At 39.2% G+C, this 20,783-nt stretch overlaps 1 protein-coding gene across 1 annotated transcript in view; it reads right to left on the bottom strand.

Annotated features, from left to right (window-relative positions):
* Positions 1–18,471, bottom strand: part of LOC124269957 (piwi-like protein 1) — a 38,511-nt gene extending 20,040 nt beyond the window's left edge. Inside the window, 10 exon segments of the mRNA XM_046704959.1 lie at positions 1,112–1,235; positions 2,127–2,238; positions 3,518–3,712; positions 5,424–5,504; positions 6,335–6,459; positions 7,840–7,892; positions 7,895–8,056; positions 10,915–11,154; positions 12,239–12,384; positions 18,201–18,471. Of these exon segments, the coding sequence (XP_046560915.1) occupies positions 1,112–1,235; positions 2,127–2,238; positions 3,518–3,712; positions 5,424–5,504; positions 6,335–6,459; positions 7,840–7,892; positions 7,895–8,056; positions 10,915–11,154; positions 12,239–12,338 (1,192 nt within the window). The 5' untranslated portion in view covers positions 12,339–12,384; positions 18,201–18,471.
* Between the last annotated feature and the right edge of the window lie 2,312 nt (positions 18,472–20,783).

Below are 20,783 nucleotides of genomic sequence, written 5' to 3'. Positions count from 1 at the left end.
AGATAATGCAGTCGATGATCAGCTGACGTCTACACCTCCTCAACGCTGCCACTTGTAGACTGCATTCATCGATCTCAATGAAGCGTCGTAAATACCCTCTTTGTGTTGAAACACACAGGTCCTTGTAGAGTTGATGGTCAACTTTGGTTGTAAGTTCTACAAAGGGAGTCGTTGCTGATTTTGTAGTTTACCTCAATCTCTGGAGTCTTTATGCAGGGTCCCATGTAAAGTAGCGGGAATTCCCAAGCTTGGACGTTGGGAATATGTTGACTTTGTAACTTCATAGCCTTAGCAAGGCTGTGCTGAACCCCGCCAATGTAAATACCTGAAGATCTGTACGCTCTCCAGAGTAGCGTTGGGACGTCTGCCTGATGACACTGGCTAGTGTATCAATGAACTTAATTCCCTGGATTCCTTCGTGAGTTCCTTGGCAACCTCGTCAATCTCCCCTGCAAAGATGGATGTTGTAGACCATGGAGCTCTGTACAGAGTCTTGCTGATATGGATGATAAATGCTCTGACATCAATTGGTGGTGCTTTTTCTGCGTTAGTAGGGCAGAATAAATCATCCGGTCTTCCTCTGCAGTAGAGTTCCTGAACTTGGAGATGAGCGTTTCATTACTTACCCTGGATCTGTTAAGTCCGAAAAACATCCTTCTGGTCATAGTGTCTATCTGTGCCAGCTTTTTGTCATCAATCTTGTAAGATTTGTCCGGGTACTGTGGGGTGGCGCCGTTTTCCCGCCAAAACCGAGAGGGAGACAACTCGTGGTGAGTAGTGCTTTTACGTCTGCTTTTTATAAGGGAGCTTCAAAAGGAGATACAAGTGTTCCACTAACGTTCGGGAAAGGAAGGAGACAAGCAATAATACATGAGTCAGGATAAGGAAAAATTCTGAAACTGTTATTTCATCAATACTGAGCAATACTCCAGCCATATCATGACAGGGACACCAGAAATGGGCTTCACACATGGCACACACGTGGGGGAATCGAACCCAGTCTACACTGTGACGAGCGAACGCTTTAACCACAAGGCTACCCCACCACCCCTTGAGCTACTGAAGTGAGCTGCAGTGTAGGTACGACATTTCCCAAGCTGTCACTACTCACCTGTCAGTGTACACAGTTCAGGCAGAAGGTAAATTGGTTCGGTGTGGCCTCGTCTGATGTCGCTCTTCTTTGGTTTGGAGACCAGCAGTGGCTGCTTGTCGTCTGTGACTGTGATCTCGTAAGACTGAATTGAAAATGACAAATGAATGAGTTACATAAAGTGATACGACATTTCAAGAAGATAAGGTCTTAGAATGTTGATATTTATTTAATACATGACCAACACAAACTAAAACTTTGATTTTTCACAATTGTGAAAAATATCTCCTGTCTAATATTAGTAATGATAATAAACATATTTTTACAATGTTTAGATTAGGATGTAATATACTCTGTATTCAGTTAATCAGAAAAGGTCTGGCTACTGTCAATGATAATGTTGCATTATGTAAGCATTGTAAAGCTGTTGAAGGTGAAGTTCATGTTATATACAACTAAGTTTCATGATAGTCTTTGCCAACGTCTTATTCCAAAGACATCAAGTGGGCACTATATCTCCATTCAAAGTCTCTGTACATCCTCTGATATTTTACATAATTAACAATCTTGTGAAATATTTGAAATGTTTATTCTGCAAAACATTGTTAGCAAAATCGTTTCTTCGATCCATACTATGTACACATTGGGTAACTCAACTATAGTATGTAATATGTATGTATGGCCTTACATGCAAATAAATCGCTCTCTCTCTCTCTCTAAAACTTTGATTTCTGACTTTTTAGGTGCAGCTTCAATGAAAACAGTCAATTGTACAACATACTCAAATCATGAAACTGTCATTAACTCAAGTGAATGTTGAGTTTAGTTTTATGCCGCTTTTAGAAAAATTCCAGCAATATCACGGCGGGGAACACCAAAAATGGGCTTCACACAATGTGGGGACACAAACCCGGGTCTTCGGCACGACAAACGAACACCTTAACCACAAGGCCACCCCCCATCCCCATCACACACACAGGAAAGGATTGAACTAAAACATATCTAATCTCTCAGCTCTGTTGAAAACTTGACCAACCTTCTTGTAATATTCTTTGTATGTGATCTGGGAACCATCGCTCATCTTGAATGTGTCCAGAGGATTCTTATCCCAATCAATATCATCTACTCTGTAAGTTTTATTGTTGTATCTACAATAGAAAAAGAGACATTAAATTCCTACAATACTTTCAATAAGTTCAATGTTCTTCTCTCATTGTCGTTCAACAAGGCAATGTTTCAGTCTTTTCAACATCAATGTTTTCTTGAGAATAATCTAGCTACATGACCTTGAGTGAGTGACTTAAGTTTACGCCGCACTCAGCTGTACTCCATATATTGCGGCTGTCTCCAAATAATCGAGTCTGGACCAGACAATCCAGTGATCAACAGCCTGAACATCAATCTACGCAACTGGGAACCAATTGGGAACCATGTCAACCAAGTCAGATAGTCTGACCACCCGATCCCGTTAGTCGCCTCTTACGACAAGCATGGATTACTGAAGATCAATTCTAACCCGGATCTTCACGGGCAACATGGCCTTGAACAGTAAATATCAAGAGAGATAATCTAGTGATAGATATTGTGACAAAGATTCATCGGGGTTTGAACACATTATCATCAAATTTAAGGCCTTTGTAGGGGCAATCAGCAGTTTTAAGTAACTGTAGAAACACGCTAGTAGATGAACACACACAATGTTGGTCAAATGTTGGACCGGCCATCAGAGTGAAAGAACTCTACATCGCTGCACTGGGAAAGTTTTGCTTTGTGATGGGAGATCAACATCCACAGTCATTTGGGTATTTTCCTGCAAATTCATAACTTGACCAGTTTGGTAAAAATATGGCTTTTTTTAATGTAAAATGTTCGAATTTCAAGATTTCTTAAGACCATGGGAACCATGAATACATGACAGGTTTTATGGATAACTTCTTTTTTATTCTTAATACGTTTCAGAGCTTATTCTTGCTCCTTCATCAGGAGAGTGAGTGAGGATGGTTTTACGCCGCTTTTAGCAATATTTCAGCAATATCACGGCTGAGGACACCAGAAATGGGCTTCACACAGTGTACCCATGTGGGGAATCGAATACAGGTCTTCGGCATGACGAGTGAACGCTTTAACCACTAGGCTACCGAACTTCGAATCATCAGGTGAATGATGGAGCAAGAATTAGCTCTGAAACATTGTATAAAGAATAAAAAAGAAGTTGTTATCCATGAAACGCATTATGTATTCATGTTCGTCCAACTTCTAAATGCCTTTCAAAAACCTCGTGTGAACCCTGTTGATCATTCGGATACAGTGTCATGAATCAACAAAGTCACCAACTTGGATCATTAATTCGCAATTTGTCAATTTGTCTCTTACAAGAAACACGTACTCAGGAAAAAAGCTAAAAAAAAATTCAAGGGCCACACATACCTTGTAAGAACGATGGAACCAACAAACTTCTTGAAAACTTTGTCATAGAAATTCCTGTTGTCTTGCTCATAGATGGCATACATGATGTCAAGCACGGTGTCCGACCTGAGTATCTTGTGGGCAATATCTGCACCCAACAGAACAGACTTCTCGTACTGCAGGATGGATGTAGTGAAGCCAGGCATCACCTGCAACCTGCAAACACACACACAACATATTATTAATACATGCATGGGATCTAAACAAATTAACAAAATGTCCAAGTCACTTCACATGATCGATTGTTGTTTAACACCATACTCTGTAGAATTCACACGATATCGAATCTGGACCAGACACTTCAGTGATCAACAGCATGAGCTGCAAGCATCATTCTGGGATGCAATTCTGTTAGTGGCCTATCGTACAAGCGTATTTTGCGTTGTTTTTTCGTAACAAATACGATAAAATTGTATGGGTTGGCATCTCTGCTGTTCACCGAGCAGAAAATGGGTACCCGGTGGTATAAGTCAAATGACTATTAACCTTCTGCGGCCTAACAGACAGCTTGGATTATCTAGGGTAATAATGTGCTGTGTTGTTGATGATTAGCACTATGACAGTGAGCATATCTAGTGTGGAGTTTGGCAGACACATTATCACTACTACAGTCGAGCACCGTTCTCTCGATATTCATGGGACCAAGAAAAAATATCGAGTTATCCGAACTTCGAGACATACTACCAGGGAATATCATCACAAATGAAGATCCAGGTTACTAATGAAAGAAATGTTTTGGTTCGAAACTATAATCCGTTATCAGTAGTGTTTAGTCGTAACAATGAGTACTTCCTAATTAATGCCTTCTTAATTTATCCTAATTACATACCAAACAAGTGACACCTTCAAATCAAGTAGCCCTAATTAGTTTACACTACCGCATCCCTTTGATTCATGCCGCAGCGTGTTTAAACGTGTGGAAACAACCTCAGTTCAGAGGGATACTTGCCCATTAAAGGTAGGTTAATATTGAGTTTCTTTGCAGATAGAGGTAAAAGGGTAATTTTGCTTGTTGGGACTATGAAATTATATCGAGATATCCGAAATAGACATCCGCATCCAGTTATAAGAGCTTGAATAATGATAAATTATGAAGGATTTTGCCGGGACCGAGATGTTATATCGAGACAACTGAGATATCGAGTTATCAGAGTTCGACTATATTATTATTATAACTGTCACTGTCGGGGTCTCAACACTATATAAAAGGGAAGAGACGTAACGAGGTCAACACACCAAGTTCATCTTAACAATGCTCACTGTATATAACCCGTTTAAACTATACACAACAGATTTACCTACGAAATGAGACATGCAATATAAAAATCAAAGCAGTACTTAGGTTTTTAGACCTAACTGCCATGTGTTTACATACATTTATTCATCGCAAACAGGCCTGTGTTGTGCCTGTTTGCAATTTACGACCTTGGCCATGACCAGCCCCGCACTGAGTGAGTGAGTTTAGTTTCACGCCGCACCCAGCAATATTACAGCTATATGGCGGCGGTCTGAAAATAATCGAGCCTGGACCAGACACTCCAGTGATCAACACCAAGAGCATCGATCTACGCAATTGGGAACCGATGACATGTGTCAACCAAGTCAGTGAGCCTGTCAACCCAATCCAGTTAGTTGCCTCTTAAGACAAGCATGGATTTCTGAAGATTAATTCCAACCCAGATCTTCACGGGTAGCCCCGCACTGAAAAGCACCAGCAATCTCAGATGGTTATCTTATTTCTAGCCAGTGAATCAAACCGTTGAGCTTCTGTTCTCTGGGCAGATGTTCCTCTACTTTCATCACAGAGGTGGTTTAAAATATTTAGAGGGAATAGCAGTTGATAAGTCCTACATCAAAACATGCTTACTTGTGCCTGGGAATGTCTATAGACAAAGATGGGTTGAAGTAATGCCGTCCTATCTGTTTCATCTCGATCATAGACAGGTACCTGAAAGTAAACAAACATTACACCTCTAGTTATGAAACATGATGAAAACTTAACACCACTGTCATTGCAAGGTATGCTTGTCATAAATTAATCTCGATAAGTTTTGTTAAATAGCCTTTTTAGGGTGAGTGAGTGAGTGAGTGGGTGAGTGGTGAGTGAGTGAGTGAGTGAGTGAGTGAGTGAGTGGAGAGCATGGAGTTTTATGAGTGAGTGGACTCAGCAATATTCCAGCTATAGTGGCAGCGGGTGTGAGTGGGTGAGTGTGAAATAAGTGAGTGGGTGGTGAGTCTGGACCAGACAATCCAGTGATCCACAGCACACTAGCATCGATTTCAGCTATTGGGAACCTGTAAATGACATGTGAGTCAACCAGTAAACAGCATGTCAGGGAACCGAACCTGACAACATCCCGAGCCTGACCACCTGTTAGTCAATCGCCTCTTACGACAAGCATGGGTTACTGAAGGCTCATTCTAACCCGGACCTTCACGGGTCACCTTTTTAGGGCAAATTAATGGTAATTAGGGCCTTTTTCAACACTAAAATGAATTTAGGGATCTTTTAGGGTAAAAGGTCCAAATGTCAGGCTTTTTCTGGAGATGAACTATTTATAACTCAGAAATTCTTGTAATAAATCTTTAAGTTTTGCAACGTAGCAAAACACAAACCAGCCCGAAAGAACCTGAGTGAAGAAAGACTATCTAGTTATTGGGACGCAGCTCTATGCTCTATTTGTCACAATATCGCGGTATTGCGGCAGTCTGGAAAAAACACTAAGTAACATTAAACTTCATCTGATATCATATTCTGTGTAAAATAACGATACTTACTTGCGGAAGAGAATGTTTGCCACTTGAATGAACTGTGGGGAGGTTGGAGGCAGCTCGTTTGTAAGTGTGATTGTAATACGGATCTGGGCACTGTCATAATTTCTGGTGGAGAAGACTTCAGTTGTCTGAAAGGAAACAGTCACAACATTGGAATTATATTTAACTACAAAATGATACAGAGATAAAACAAGTCATCAACATCGGTCAGCTGAAAGTAACAGAAAACTTAAAGTAAAGTAATATAATGAACCACAAACAACCACACATCAATCAAATCATCAATTGTGAACACTGTACACTCTTCTGGGTGGCAAATGTTCACTGGGACTAAATCTTACTCAGATTGGCTATTCTCAACAATGTGGGCTATAAGTTCTAACCCACACAGGCTATTGGAGTGAGTGAGTGAGTGAGTTAAGATTTAAAGTCACATCGGCAATATCTCAGCCATATCGTGACTAAAACTAGTTCTAAATTTGTAATACATACATATAATATATAAAACCCTGTCAACGAAGGACAGTAAAACCACTAGATTATCACAGATTGAGTTAAAACTAGCTAGCATATATCTTTAAAAGTAGAAAATTATTTCTGGACAATACAATGTAAAATTGGGCTATAGATCGCCAACAACTGAAGGTAGATCACCATACTAGGGACCATGGGGACTTACAGTGACAGCCTACTGGAGAGCAATTCTAACCAACATATAATATTGGAGAGGCATTTAGATGTTGAGTAGTAAGGAAAGATAACAATATATGGATGAACGTCTTTATTACAGTGTGAGTGACATTTCGTTGTGGGTAATAGAGAAGTTGTTCATCCATATATTGTTTTCCTACCTAACCCAGATATTCTACTGGACACTAAGTCTAAACCAGATGTGGACCTGAGTGTGCAGTTCCACCTGGAGTCCAAAATGTGTTTGCAGTTGTAGGTATTCAATCTCACAAATCAGCCCAAAAATGCTATTTCATGACTAGCAAGACAACTGCCAATATTTACATGCTTATTAACCAAGAAGGTTCAGGCTAAAATTGATTAAAAAATGAGGTTGGTAAGGTCTATGACTTGGTTGACGCATGTCATAGCATCTCTCCCCCCCTTGTTTACATTGATGCCTGCAATATTAATCACTGGATTGCCTCATCCAATCTCCATTTTAAGACAACCATCACACAGTGAGTGAGTTTGGTTTTACATTGCTTTTAGCAATGTTCCAGCAATTTCATGGCAGGGAACACCAAAACTGGGCTTCACACATTGTACCAATGTGGGGAATCAAACCTGGGTCTTTGGTGTGCGAACGCTTTAACCACCAGGCTACCCACCATCATACAACGAGAGTATAGCTGAGTGAAGGGCTTTAACTTTCACACATTGTACCCATGTGGGGAATCAAACCCGAGCATTTGGTGTGACGAGCCAACACATCAACCACTAGGCTACACGACCCAATTGAGTTCAGCACAAAACAAGAAAAGACAAACAAAGCTCACCTGTTGCGGTAGTTTTCTTGGTAAGTATAAGATCATGCCATCAAAAGCCCGGTATTTCCAAGCAGTCTTTCAACATGTGGCATTAATAAGGCATTCTTTAATCTCCTGGAGTCTATTGGTGGATTGAAGTCCACATGATACTGATACAACATCCAATCAGGCGCTGTCTCCAGGCGGAAGAAATTTGACAACACAGGCATCTGCCGGCCAGAGTTTCCTGGAACACAAAAACTTCACTGAATTCAAACTGTGGTAAAACATACTCTCAGGTATCCCTTGATTCTCTTTGCTGTGAAAGTGTAATCACAAATGTAACATGTTATATTGACTACTTTATAATTACAGAGATAGAAATGTAGGTTTTTAAGGGTGTCATACTCATAGGGCACCACACAAATAAAGTAGGTGTGCATTTGTAAAAATATACGTGCCCATTCCTTTTGATGATCCAATTAACAGTCCGTCCTGGACTTCATGGTTCCGCAGTTGCAGAATAAATTGTGGAAATTACCTTTTAATGCAGAAAAATGACTGGGCCACGCAAAACGCATTTTCATGCAGAATTGGCCGTTTTCTTGCAGCGGAGTTTACTTATTTTGAAAGTTGAATCAAGATTGACTATAAAACAAAAGGATAGTTTGCAGAGTTTGTAATGTCAGTCCTGATCACACTCGTAAGAGTGCTGTTTTAGATAATCTTTCTAGATCTAAAAATCATCCTGCAAGATAAAAACAAAATGCTGGGTGTACCTAGAATGTCATGAAGCTCTAAAACGGTTGTAGCTTTGGGTTTAAGAAAAAAAGTTTAAAATTCTTTAACATTTTTTGTTGTTTCTTCAGGTATTTAACTGCAGAATTTTGAAAAATAGGATGCAGAATTTGCTTAAATTTGTTGCGGAATTCTTAAAAATTTGCCGTAAAATCCAATATGGACTGAATTAAACAATTACGTCATTTCAAGTTAATGTTTTATAATCAGTTAAACATCAAGACAACTTGAGGGCTGGATTTCTTCAACACTAGCATGAGTGCAAGAACAGTTCATCTTCACTTGTCCTGGACCATGCTACCATTCCAAACGCGAGCAACTGCATTCACAAGGACCAGGCCCCTGTTAAGCTGTGAGAGATGGTACCATTAAAAACAGTTTGATAGGGTGCAAAATGGATTTTAAATCAGGTGTTCAAAAATCCCATCACCCGACCCTCGGGACAAGTCAGTTTTCATTTCGGGCAATCAAATAATGGTATCTTACTTGTCCGTGGGCTAGTAATAGATAATTTCCACTTACGGTTTCAAACTGCAAATACACTTGGATTTAATTTCATATCTGCTCAAAATGTAGTTATTAAATTTCGCAATGATAATAAAGTAGAGTTATCTTTTTTGGCTATTTATCACTTTTCAATAAATAGTCCAGTAAACATAACATCAAATACCATGTTGATTTATTCTTTCATAATTACATCATCATGATTATGTCATAAAATCAGGGCAAGTGGAAACTTAGTTAGGACAAGTTACTTTCTTAAAGTCACTTGCCCTATGGCAAGTGGCTTTTAAAACTTTTTTTGAACCCTGTAAATCAACTGAGTTGGTAAAATTTATCGTATTTTCTATTTAATGAATCATGGTATTTTTAGTCTGTGCCATTTCAATTTTTAATGTCCCATGGCACACATATACATAGAGAAACAAATAAAGGAACACAGGTATATTCAAGCTTTCCTTTATTATTTTCCAGTTTTCATCACCGCACCACTATTCAAAGCAGGTGATGAAACCTAGAAAATATTAAAAGAACACTTGAATTTTCCTGTGTTCCTTTACGTATATTTTCACAAATGCGCACCTAAATTATCTGTCTAGTACCTTATGGCACCATTAGAAATGCAATTTTTTTCTATCCCTGCCCTGCAATATAAACAATGCTTAACATAGACAAACAGTGTGCCAAATTTACGCTGGTCCTGTGATCCCCGGCTAGTATAAATTCATCAGGACCACTAAATGATAAGTTTGCAGTGGTCCTGGTGGCCAGTGAATTTTTAAAGTCAATCTGCAAAAGTTATTTTGTACTAGTGAAGTATAGACAGGACCACTAATTATTGTCTACTCACTGGTCCTGTGGTCTAGTGGGAAATTATGAAAGGTTTCTTTCCCTTGATGAAAATTGAGACTACAAGTGAAGACAAGTTTCATTCATGTTAAACACATTCCACAAGTTTTAACAACTACCAACCTTTTAGAAGGTGTATTTCAATGTTATTTGACTGTGACTTTGTTTTTTCACCGCTTTTAGCAATATTCCAGCAACATCACGCTCTAACCACTAGGCTACCCAAACGCCCCTTGGCTGTTATCACCATTTGGTCAAGTAGATGTTTATTTGCATCCCCTGCTTAATATTCATGATGCAAAGTAAAAGCATCTTTATTCAGAGGTACAGATAAGCTGCGTATCTGCGTAAATTACGCAAATATTTATGTGAAAACTCAATTCCTATCGAGTCTATTGCGTACAAGTACGCTCGAATTTTTGTAAATACTCAATAAATGTGATCTTACATGCGTACACGCAAAGATATAAAATCTTAGCTTGCGTACCGGTGGATAGATAAAATAACTGAGGTATATTTAGGGGTTCTATTTCAACAAATAAACTTAGCAACTTGCAGTCTTCCTTATCGATTCTCATATTACAGATCAAATATAAATAAAAAACATTTAAACTTTATTATATTTTTACAATTAATGGAAGATGGCAAAGTACCAAAATGAGTTTGAGTGAGGTTGGTACAATTTATTTGGTTACTTAAAGGAAAATTAGGATACCCAATTGAGATGAACACAAGCGAGTACATAACTCATTGACCCAAAAAATTATCTGTAGCTCTGTTTATTCAATTATTTTGATAAAAACATGTTTCAATCAGTGCGACACAACATTTTTCTGTCAGAAAAAGACATGCAGAAGTTGCACTGTTCACTGAAAAAGTCAATTTGAACTTGAATTTTGCTTTGCAAAAGCAAACCGTTGCAGAAAACTTAAGACAAGAAATAGTAATTCCTCATACCCCTCTTATCTGCTATGTGTGCCGGCCTTGTGTTGAGATCAGTGTAACGGAAGTCTGATCTCTTCCTTCCCACCTCACTAGCATCTCCAGTGCCGATGGACATGGCTGCTATCTCCTCTACTGGCGCTCTGGGTACTTCTCCTGCCATCCCAGGCCGGGGCTCCTTGGCCCCTCCTCTGTAGGAGGCACGGCCACTGGCAGGAGGGGGACCCGCCCCTGCACCTGCAGGCGGGGGTGGGGCTGCTGCAGCTTCTCTGCTGTACACCTTCCAACATAACATGAGTGAGTGAGTTTAGTTTTGTGCCATTTTTAGTAATATTCCAGCAATATCTAGGCTCGGGACCAAGTTTAGTTTAGGTTTAATTTTACGTCACATTCAGCAGTACTGCAGCTGTATGGTGGCGGTCTGTAAATGGACCAGACAATCGACTGTTTTACAGTATAAGCATCGATTTATGCAATTAGGATACGATGATGTGTTAACCCAAGTCAGTGAGCCTGACCAAGCATGGGTTACGGAAGATCAATCTAATTTCTAACCCGGATCTTCCTGGGTCAGGACACCAGAAATAGGCTTCACACACAGTTCTTATGTGGGGAATCGAACCTGGGTCTTCGGCGTGACCAGAGAACGTTTTAACCACTAGGCTAGCCACTTATCCCTCATAACATTATGAAGGGCTACAGAGTGAGTGAGTTTAATTTTACGCTGCTTTTAGCAATATTCCAGCTATATCACGACATGGGACACCAGAAATGGGCTTCACATATTGTACCCATGTGGGGAATCGAACCCGGGTCTTCGCCGTGACGAACGAACGCTTTAACCACTACACTATCCCACCGCCTCTAAAGGGCTACAGAAAAACAGTGGTTGACATTAACACACATAGGGATACGTCCTCACAACCCACCCCTCTTTGGAATTAATATTGCAACATATACAACAAGCATATCGCAATGTACAAGTGAGTTTGTCTAAAGTGGCACGCTGGAGTATATCGCAATTGCATAAACTGATGCTCATGGCGTCACTCACTGGATTGTCTGGTCCAGACATTACTATTTATAGACTGCTGTCTAATAGCTGGAATATTGCTTAGTGCAGTGTTAAACAAAGAACAAAAAGAACAAAAAGAACATAATGGAAGGAGACATAAATAAAAAGTACAAAAATGCTCTGAAAATTACATGTGAAAAATAACAATTCAAAAGTATTACACCACCAATTCTTAGTTTAGTTAATTTTACACAAATTTACTAAAGACAGAAATCCACCAAAAGATTTAAATTAATAAATCAGCATAAACATATTTCCGTTTACCTCTGTCTTTTGCGCCTCTTCCCCTGGCCTGACGTGCCTGTTGTTGTTCCGAACCACCACGGGCTCTTCCTCGAGCTCTTCCTCTTGCTCTACCCGACATTGCTGCAGCGCTTTAACACTCTCTAGATATCACTGTTAATTGTTCACTGAAAACACATAAAAAAATACATTTTTCACCTTTTCTCTCGGTCATGCAAAATCAAACAAAACAATAAAACACACAAAGCATATATATAAGTTGTTTCCCATCTATCAGCTGTTCTGTAACATACGTCATAATTCAGATTACATTTTCTCGATAAAGTACAGACTCTAGTACTTTTACAGAGCTCCAGATAAGATTACAGGTTATACTACACTAAATGAGAATCGCTTGCTCACTGAGCGAGATGCGTATGTAAACAAATGAAGAGATAAAGACATGTGACAGCTGTGATTGGATGAAATAGTGTAAGATGTTTATGTTTTTTAAAAGCATATCCAACCAGTAATTAAAACTGACCACAATTTTAAGTATTCAGTGCTGTGATTTCCATCACCATGACTTATGCTTATTGTGTGTACAGATATTTTCCAGTAGGTGACATTTGGTGCGGATCTGGGGTTGATGTGTTCCGCTTCCTGTGCTCGCAAAACGAGCCTGACAAGTTGGCCAGATAGTGTGTTTTTATGGTAGTTTAAAGGCCAGAGTGTACCCATGTGCACATGGAATGGCTGTTGATAGCCTGGATTCTTTTAAAAAAAATATAAGGCTACTATAGAAGTCTATGGGAAAACATTTGGTGGTGTGTAACCTGTAGCTCATGTGGGTTCTGTACCCACTGTATTTTTTGGGAGTGGGTATTATGAATGTTGAGTGGGTATTTCATTTTCAGTTACCAACTGCTTTCAAATATGTGCGTATTTCAGTCATTTTACTCACCAAAGTATTATGTCATTGAGTAAGTTTACTGCCTTATGTCATATCTAATCAAAACTAACTTAAATATAATGGAAATGATTTCATAAAATATCACTCATCCTATACTGACAGTACAACACTTGTCCTATACTAACAGTACAACTTAATAGCAATCGATGTCTTTTTCATTACGCAAGCAATTTTTTTAAATATATTCCGTACGCATTTGTTTTTAACTTTCTGCGTATCTAACATTGTAAATGCGTAATTGGTACACAACAATTATTTTTCAACGCGTAAATGGAAATTTTCTATGCGTATTTTACCCGGATACGCAGCTTATCTGGGCCTCTGCTTTTAGGTACAGTCCAAAGCAGGATTTCAGTGAGTTTAGTTCTACAATGTTTTTAGCAATATTCCAGAAATATGGTGGAGGACACCAGAAATGGACTTCACACATTGTTGCCATGTGTGGATTCAGACCTAGATCTTCTGCATTACAAGTGAAATGCGTTAAGAACTAGGCTACCCAACCACCATCCGAGATTGAAACCACACTCTGAGAGTGAGTGAGTTGGGTTTTACGCAGGTTTTAGCAGTATTGCAGCAATATCACGGTGGGGACATAAGAAATGGGCTCCACACATTGTACCCATGTGGGGAATCAACCCAGGGCCTTCAGTGTTACGAGCGAACACTTTACCCTCTAGGCTACCCCTCCATCCAGCTCTCAGTGAGGAACCCAATCGCCAGCACACAAAATCAGCGATCTAACCCATTCAGCCCCTGCAGCTGAGATGATTCTGTCCATATCCGGAGCTCGTGTTTATGAATCACCATCAAATGGTGATGACACTGGTGGTACTCATCCCAAACACATGCACAGGCAGCCCAATTATTCACATGTACAGGTCATATTTGTGAATGCTTTACATCACCATTTTCCCTGGTAAACATTAAAAGACTTCCTTCATTGTTCTGACTATTCATGAAATCATCTATGTAGTATATATGAATATAAGAACCAGGTATGTTGACAAGCTCTACCACATGAATATGTGTGTAACATTTCAGTAATGAATACCATCTTGACAAAACCATTCTTGTGACAACAATCTGTACCTTTGGTTCACATCTCATTCAGAACATCAAGATGGTTTCATCTGGTAAACAAGCCGTGAAGCACAAACATTTGTACAAAATGAAAAAACATTTTGCAAGATGACCTGAAATCCTTTCCATGTTTTCATAAATTCATTGTACAACTCGCATAAAGTTATATTTATGGTCATGTACCTTGGCCCAAGTAACTGCAACAACATTAATGCTGACTTGTTCAAATCACTTCTCTTGGCTAGTGCCTTGAAGAGCTGAATGGTGCTTTGTAATTATCATTTTATCAGTGTTCGAAATTACCGTCGGTCCTTAGACCTGAAGCAGACTGAAAACCATGTGGACACACAACTTTTGTTTCCGTAAGTCTTTTTGGGCGACAGCTTTTTCATCCCCAATAACTAACAGTGTTATTTAGGGCCTACACATTCTGATCAGGACCCACAATGTTATATGCCTCTGGGTCTTTACAGCCTGCAGCTTTTCGGGGTTAAGGATAAACACTGACTTATCACAGATTCACAGATGGAAAATTCAGGATGTTCAGCTGTCACTGCAATGGACTTATCTGATGAAAATGGAAAGCAAAGTAATAATGGGAGGGAAATTAATTTGTCATTATAGAGGAAACATAACTCTTATCACCAGAAGTGTTCTTCAACAGTCAACGTCCTGCTGCTTGAAATGTTTATTTCATATTTCCACAAAGCCTGGTTCTCTTATACAGACACAATTTTATGCATGTTGTTCAATTACAGGAACGTGTTACAGAACATGGAATTGGCAGATCACCATGTAAATTCCACCTCATGAGGCTGCCAAGACTTAAAATTTTGCTACCAACCTGCAGGACATAATCACAGGTGACTTCTCCATTGTTGACAATAACAACCTTTGTCAACGATTTAAATATGGACCGAAATGTCATGAACATCCTCCTACCAATTGGGATCAGGGCTCCAGATAATTTTTTAACATCAGGAGTATAGCATGAATGGAATTTAATGGAGTATCTTTTATTTTTTCAATATAGGAGTACTGGAAAACCTTAAGAGTACATTTAGAGTACTGAATGGAATTTAATGGAGTATCAGTAATCTTGTGTTTCGTTTCATGTATGCACCACAATATTGCTAGTCCTGTATAAACAGATCAATAAACAATAAAACAATACTTTTCAGATAAATACGCCTGTAAATGATTCTAAGACCACACATGGTACCCATGTACAACCATGGCTGTGGTACGGATTTGATTGAACTGAATTGTGAGGGCCACTCATAAAACTTGGGTCAAGCTTGACTCACAGACCTTTATGATAGTATTTTTAGAGTCGAAATGTAACAACATTGTTAAGTCCACACCACCAAATGAAACCAAATACGCAGGAATCATCGTCATGTAAAACCCTGCCGAATTTTGACTTATACTGTAAGTTCCCGACTTATTTCAGGTGAACAAAAGACTAGACTATGTTTACGACGGGTGCCACTGGTGGAGCAGGATATGCTCACCTTTTCACAAACACCTGGTATCATCACTATTTCATAGTGATTCATAAACACATGCCCTGTCATCGTATCGCATGGTGACAATCACTGGATTGTCTGGTTCAGACCTGATTTGTTTACAAACAAACTCATACAGCTGTAATACTGCTGAAACAAATATCTGCTCATGATATAGTCACAAATGTACAATCGGCTTGGCTTTTGGCAGAGATATCTTATGAATGTGAAAAGGGTTGTGTCGTTTCTATTTACTAACATCATTAAGCAAAAAATAAACTTTTGGGAAAAGACAAAAGAACCTGTCTTATCATACCTAAATGTGATATCATGTCCCATATTAGTATTATGACTATCAACAGATGTATAACAACACAGCATATGGAAGTACACTTGCTATATTCTAGCAAATGCACATATTTAGAAAGCAGAACCTGTTTTAAGGAGCATCAGTAGTTTTTTAGAGTGAATTTTAGAGCTCACAAGTTATGCTCTACAAAATCAGAATGAGGTGTTTCCACAAAACTTTCATTGAGAAGATTAATCTTGCAAGTCCTCCCTATGTGTAAGATTGCTAATTTGTTTAAGTACTTTGAATCTGTACTTAAAATCAACATTGAGTTTTACTATTTGATGCTGTATTATTTACGTGACTTATGCTGAGGTGAACACTGATTTCTTCAAGCAGGTGCTCTTGAAGTCTATAAGAACATATTTGGTTTGGTCACTTCATGATGGCTTCGAGTCTGCCCGGGATCAGGCTAAAACGGCCCCATGACAAAACGGCCCCAATTTTGCTTGGCTAAAACGGCCCCAAATTGGCTAAAACGGCCCCGACGCAAATAGTCCCGATGTTGTTATCAACTATGTTGCTTGTAATGACCCCGTACAACTGCAAAAAAATGACGTGAAATATATTTGAGCATTTATATTGACATTTAACATATATTGAAAACAGAAAACGTCCTAACAACATACTCCTAGCGGCACACACAGCAGTACTATTAACGTTCTTGACGATGTATTTGTTTTCAAGTTTAGTGTAATCTGAAGTTACATAATTGGTCTAGAAGCCAGACCCCCCAAAATGGTGAAAATGTGGTGCAGTTCTGGCGACCAAACAGGATGTGACTTTTCACAATCAGGAATGAATTAGCTTTGATATGAAGCCGGTTGTCATCAGCTACCGTGCGTGACTTCCGTGCAGGGGCCCTTTTAAGGTGCAACATGTCATGTCAGTTATCGCAATATTTTAATCGACAACTGGATGGTTTAATTTAATAACTCTGGTTTGGTTTGACCGATTTTAATAGAAATAGTAGTTTTGGAATGCCCAGACCATGATTTACATTTGTGGACAATAGTATTACATATATGCTCATCGCAAAAAGTATTTTGGTAAGGTTAAAGGTAAACATTTTATAGAAAGAGCATTTGATGAGAAAATATGAGTTGAACTTTACAAATTTAAAGGTAAATTTTCAAAATTATGTTTTTCAGATTCAGATATAACATTTGAAGATCATATATACCGTTGGTTGGCAGAGTATTCATGAAAACACATTAGTTGGTACTTTGTATTTAGATCAGCAAAATATTACACAATGTCTGTTCAACAGTAACAGCACCATGTTTTACATAGTCAACGATACTAGTTATGTCAAAGATACTGTTGGACTATCATTAAAATCACACAACATAACAGAAAGCTCTCAAATGTATAATTCAATTATTCAAGATGTCTTTCTTTATTCATCAAAGAATGGTGAGTCTGTCATGTCATCATAACACAAGCAACATTGCCTTTATATCAATTCTGCTTGCCCAGATCTATATATTTATCTTTCGAAATATGGGGCCATTTCAGTCAAAGCATTTGGGTCCGTTCTGCCGTGGGGCCGTTTCAGCTATAACCCTGTCTGCCGAGTCAAGTTTACCCGACAAAACTCAACTTACAATTTAACATGTTAAGCACAATTTACCAGTAGGAACAATTGGTTCAAAAGAAAGGACACTATGGAAAACAATTGCAAAGACCAATGTCAAGGGCCAAGCAGCCACATGGCTTCTGAGGCTGAGCTCGTGGCACGCCATATCACGGAGTTCAGAGGATTAATCCGACAAATATCAATTTTTCACAACATGTCCTCACTACCAAGCCACAGACTCCGTAAAATTTAATTATTCCATCATAATCCACGTACCATCTGCAAAATTCAACTCATGAACACTATAAATAGGGCGAAATATGCTTCTCCGCGGTTTTCATACGTGAACAGCGATAGAAAGTCTATTTCCGGTATTAACATGGCGTCCATTTTGGTTTCGGTTGTTCTTTACAAACAACGAACGGCGCTGTTATCCCTTCTTCTGCTTTATACAACAAACATGCGTCATCAAATAAAATCACTCTTGCGTACTGTAAGAAAAAAATCAATACCATTAGCTTGGTCCTCTTCTCTTGCAAATGACTGCTGGCGCGCGCTGAATCCATTCAACCAATTAGATTTGGGAGAGGTGTTGAGGTGCGTTTTGGCGCGCGCCTCTGCCCCAAAATGTCACATTCAAGCACACCGCAACTTGCACACTCCGCGAAGTGATGACTCGATTAGAAACAAATGCTGTAAGTACCACGCTGGCCGCATGGAACTCTGGGTAGGCGAGTGACCGCGGTGATGTCTATTCTGCGAGTGCCAACATATCTCGTAATTTTACAAAAGGAAGCAAAACCGAAAGTGGTACTGACTGACTTTCCAAGAATACACGCTGAACCGAAAGTTATACGAGGAACTAACGTGCGACTTTTACTAGGAAGACATGCAAAACCGAAAATTGTAAGGTGTATACGATAATTATTTCATTGCATAAAGTTCGAATATATCTCTGATGACAACAGTCCATATGACTGTCATAGCTATTAACATAATTGTACATGTGTTGGCTTAATTGGTTATACTACAGAACTAATATAAACAAACATGCAAATATTTAACTTACTCATTCCTATCGTTCTCGGATACTGACTTAACGTACGAGAATCCATGATATTTCAAAGTATATCTGAAATGTTTTAGTGAGCACAAAGTAAAATGAGATTTATGAAAGTGAAAATGTTTGTTTCCTGTGTAACGTCACACCCAGCAATATGGTTCCGGTCTGTAAATAACTGAGTCTGGACTGACTGACTGAGTTTAGTTTTACGCCGCTTTTAGCAATATTCCAGCAATATCACGGCGGGGGACACCAGAAATGGGCTTAACACATTGTGCCCATGTGGGGAATCGAACCCGGTCTGACGACCAACGCTTTAACCAATCCCCAGTGATCAGACAATCCAGTGATCAACATCATGAGCATGAACCTACACAACTGGGATACGATGACATTGCCAAAAAGGTCAGCGAGCTTGACCACCCTATCCTGTTGGTCGTCTCTTGCGACAAGCATGGGTTAATCAAAGACCAATTCTAACGCAGATCTTCACGGGTCGGGAACATGGAATAAAAACATGTATCTATGGAAATCATGTCTCGTTTATGTAACTTCCACTGTCCAAGAAATATTGTCACTTTCAAAATACAAGTATCTATAAAATAAAAAGATGTGTCAAAAGAAATCAAACAAATTGAGCCCAGGAATCACGGGATCTTGATACTGTCCAAGAAATATTGTCACTTTCATGGTTTCTACAAAATATAAAGTTGTGTCAAAAGAAATCCAAATTGAGCCCAGAACACGAGATCTTGCTACCTTTATACAAATAACCTTTACCAGATTATTGAAATGGAATCTCCCATGCGGTTTACAGTTAATTCTTACTCATAGTCATAATTTAGCCAAGGCTGTCATGGATGTTCTAGTTGGGACTCCCAGACAGAAAACAACGTAATTTATTTTGTTATAGAAATACAGATATTTACAAAATATAATTTGCACCTGGAGCCCAGTGGTGACGTGGAGACAGATTATAAAGACTTGCCAAGCGAAATGATCCGTGTTTTACACTTAAATGTCATCGTATCCCATTTGCGTAGCTCGATGCTCACGCTGTTGATCACTGGATTGTCTGGTCCAGACTCGATTATTTACAGAGAACCGCCATATAGCTGGAATATTGCTGAGTGTGGCGTAAAAGTAAACTAAACTCACTGGCAGTTATAGTCACAATGTGCCGTACGTGGTTAAAGTTATGACTTCCAGAAAGAAAACAGAATGTGTTTGTTTGTAAATGAAATACTGATATTTGGAAAATAAAATTTACCAGGGGCATTTTGCTTTTTCAGTAGTAGCCCAATGGTGACGTAAGACAGATTATGGTTGGTTGGTCGCCATGGAAATAGAAAACGAAAATAAAAATAAATAAACTCACTCACTGAACACTGTCACCATGGGAACACAGCCGAGGGAGTCGGTGTAATACATTTGTACAACAATATTGCAACGACATCGTTAATAACAAGGTCGTGATGTCAACAATGTTCTCAAACAGAAAAGATACAAATATGTTTTGATTTCACGAGCGCTTATTTGGTGGGGGATTCTAAAGGCAGGCCTAGCATCGATAGATACACATTGGGATACGATGACATGTGTCAACCAAGTCAGCGAGTCTGATCGCCTGGCCACGTTAGCCACCTTTTACGACAAGCATGGGTTGCTGACCCGGATCTTCACGTGTCATTGAGACAGATTATGTAAACTTACCTAATGAAGATTACAGCCTGCCATTAATTTTAAAGTCTCACGCAGGTATATAGTCTATATGTAGGTATACATGTAGGCTCCTATGTTGAATATATATCGATACTATTAGTGAGTGAGTTTAGTTTTACGCCGCACTCAGCAATATTCCAGCTATATGGCGGCGGTCTGTAAATAATTGAGTCTGGACCCGACAATCCAGTGATCAACAGCATGAGCATCGATCTGCGCAATTGGGAACCGATGACATGTGTCAACCAAGTCAGGAGTCTGACCACCCGATCCCGTTAGTCGCCTCTTACGACAAGCATGGGTTACTGAT

Source organism: Haliotis rubra, unplaced genomic scaffold (genome assembly GCF_003918875.1).
Source record: "Haliotis rubra isolate DU_JTF1 unplaced genomic scaffold, ASM391887v1 Scf1489, whole genome shotgun sequence".
Classification (NCBI taxonomy): Eukaryota; Metazoa; Mollusca; class Gastropoda; order Lepetellida; family Haliotidae; genus Haliotis; species Haliotis rubra.
This window is presented reverse-complemented; position numbering and strand designations above follow the sequence as displayed.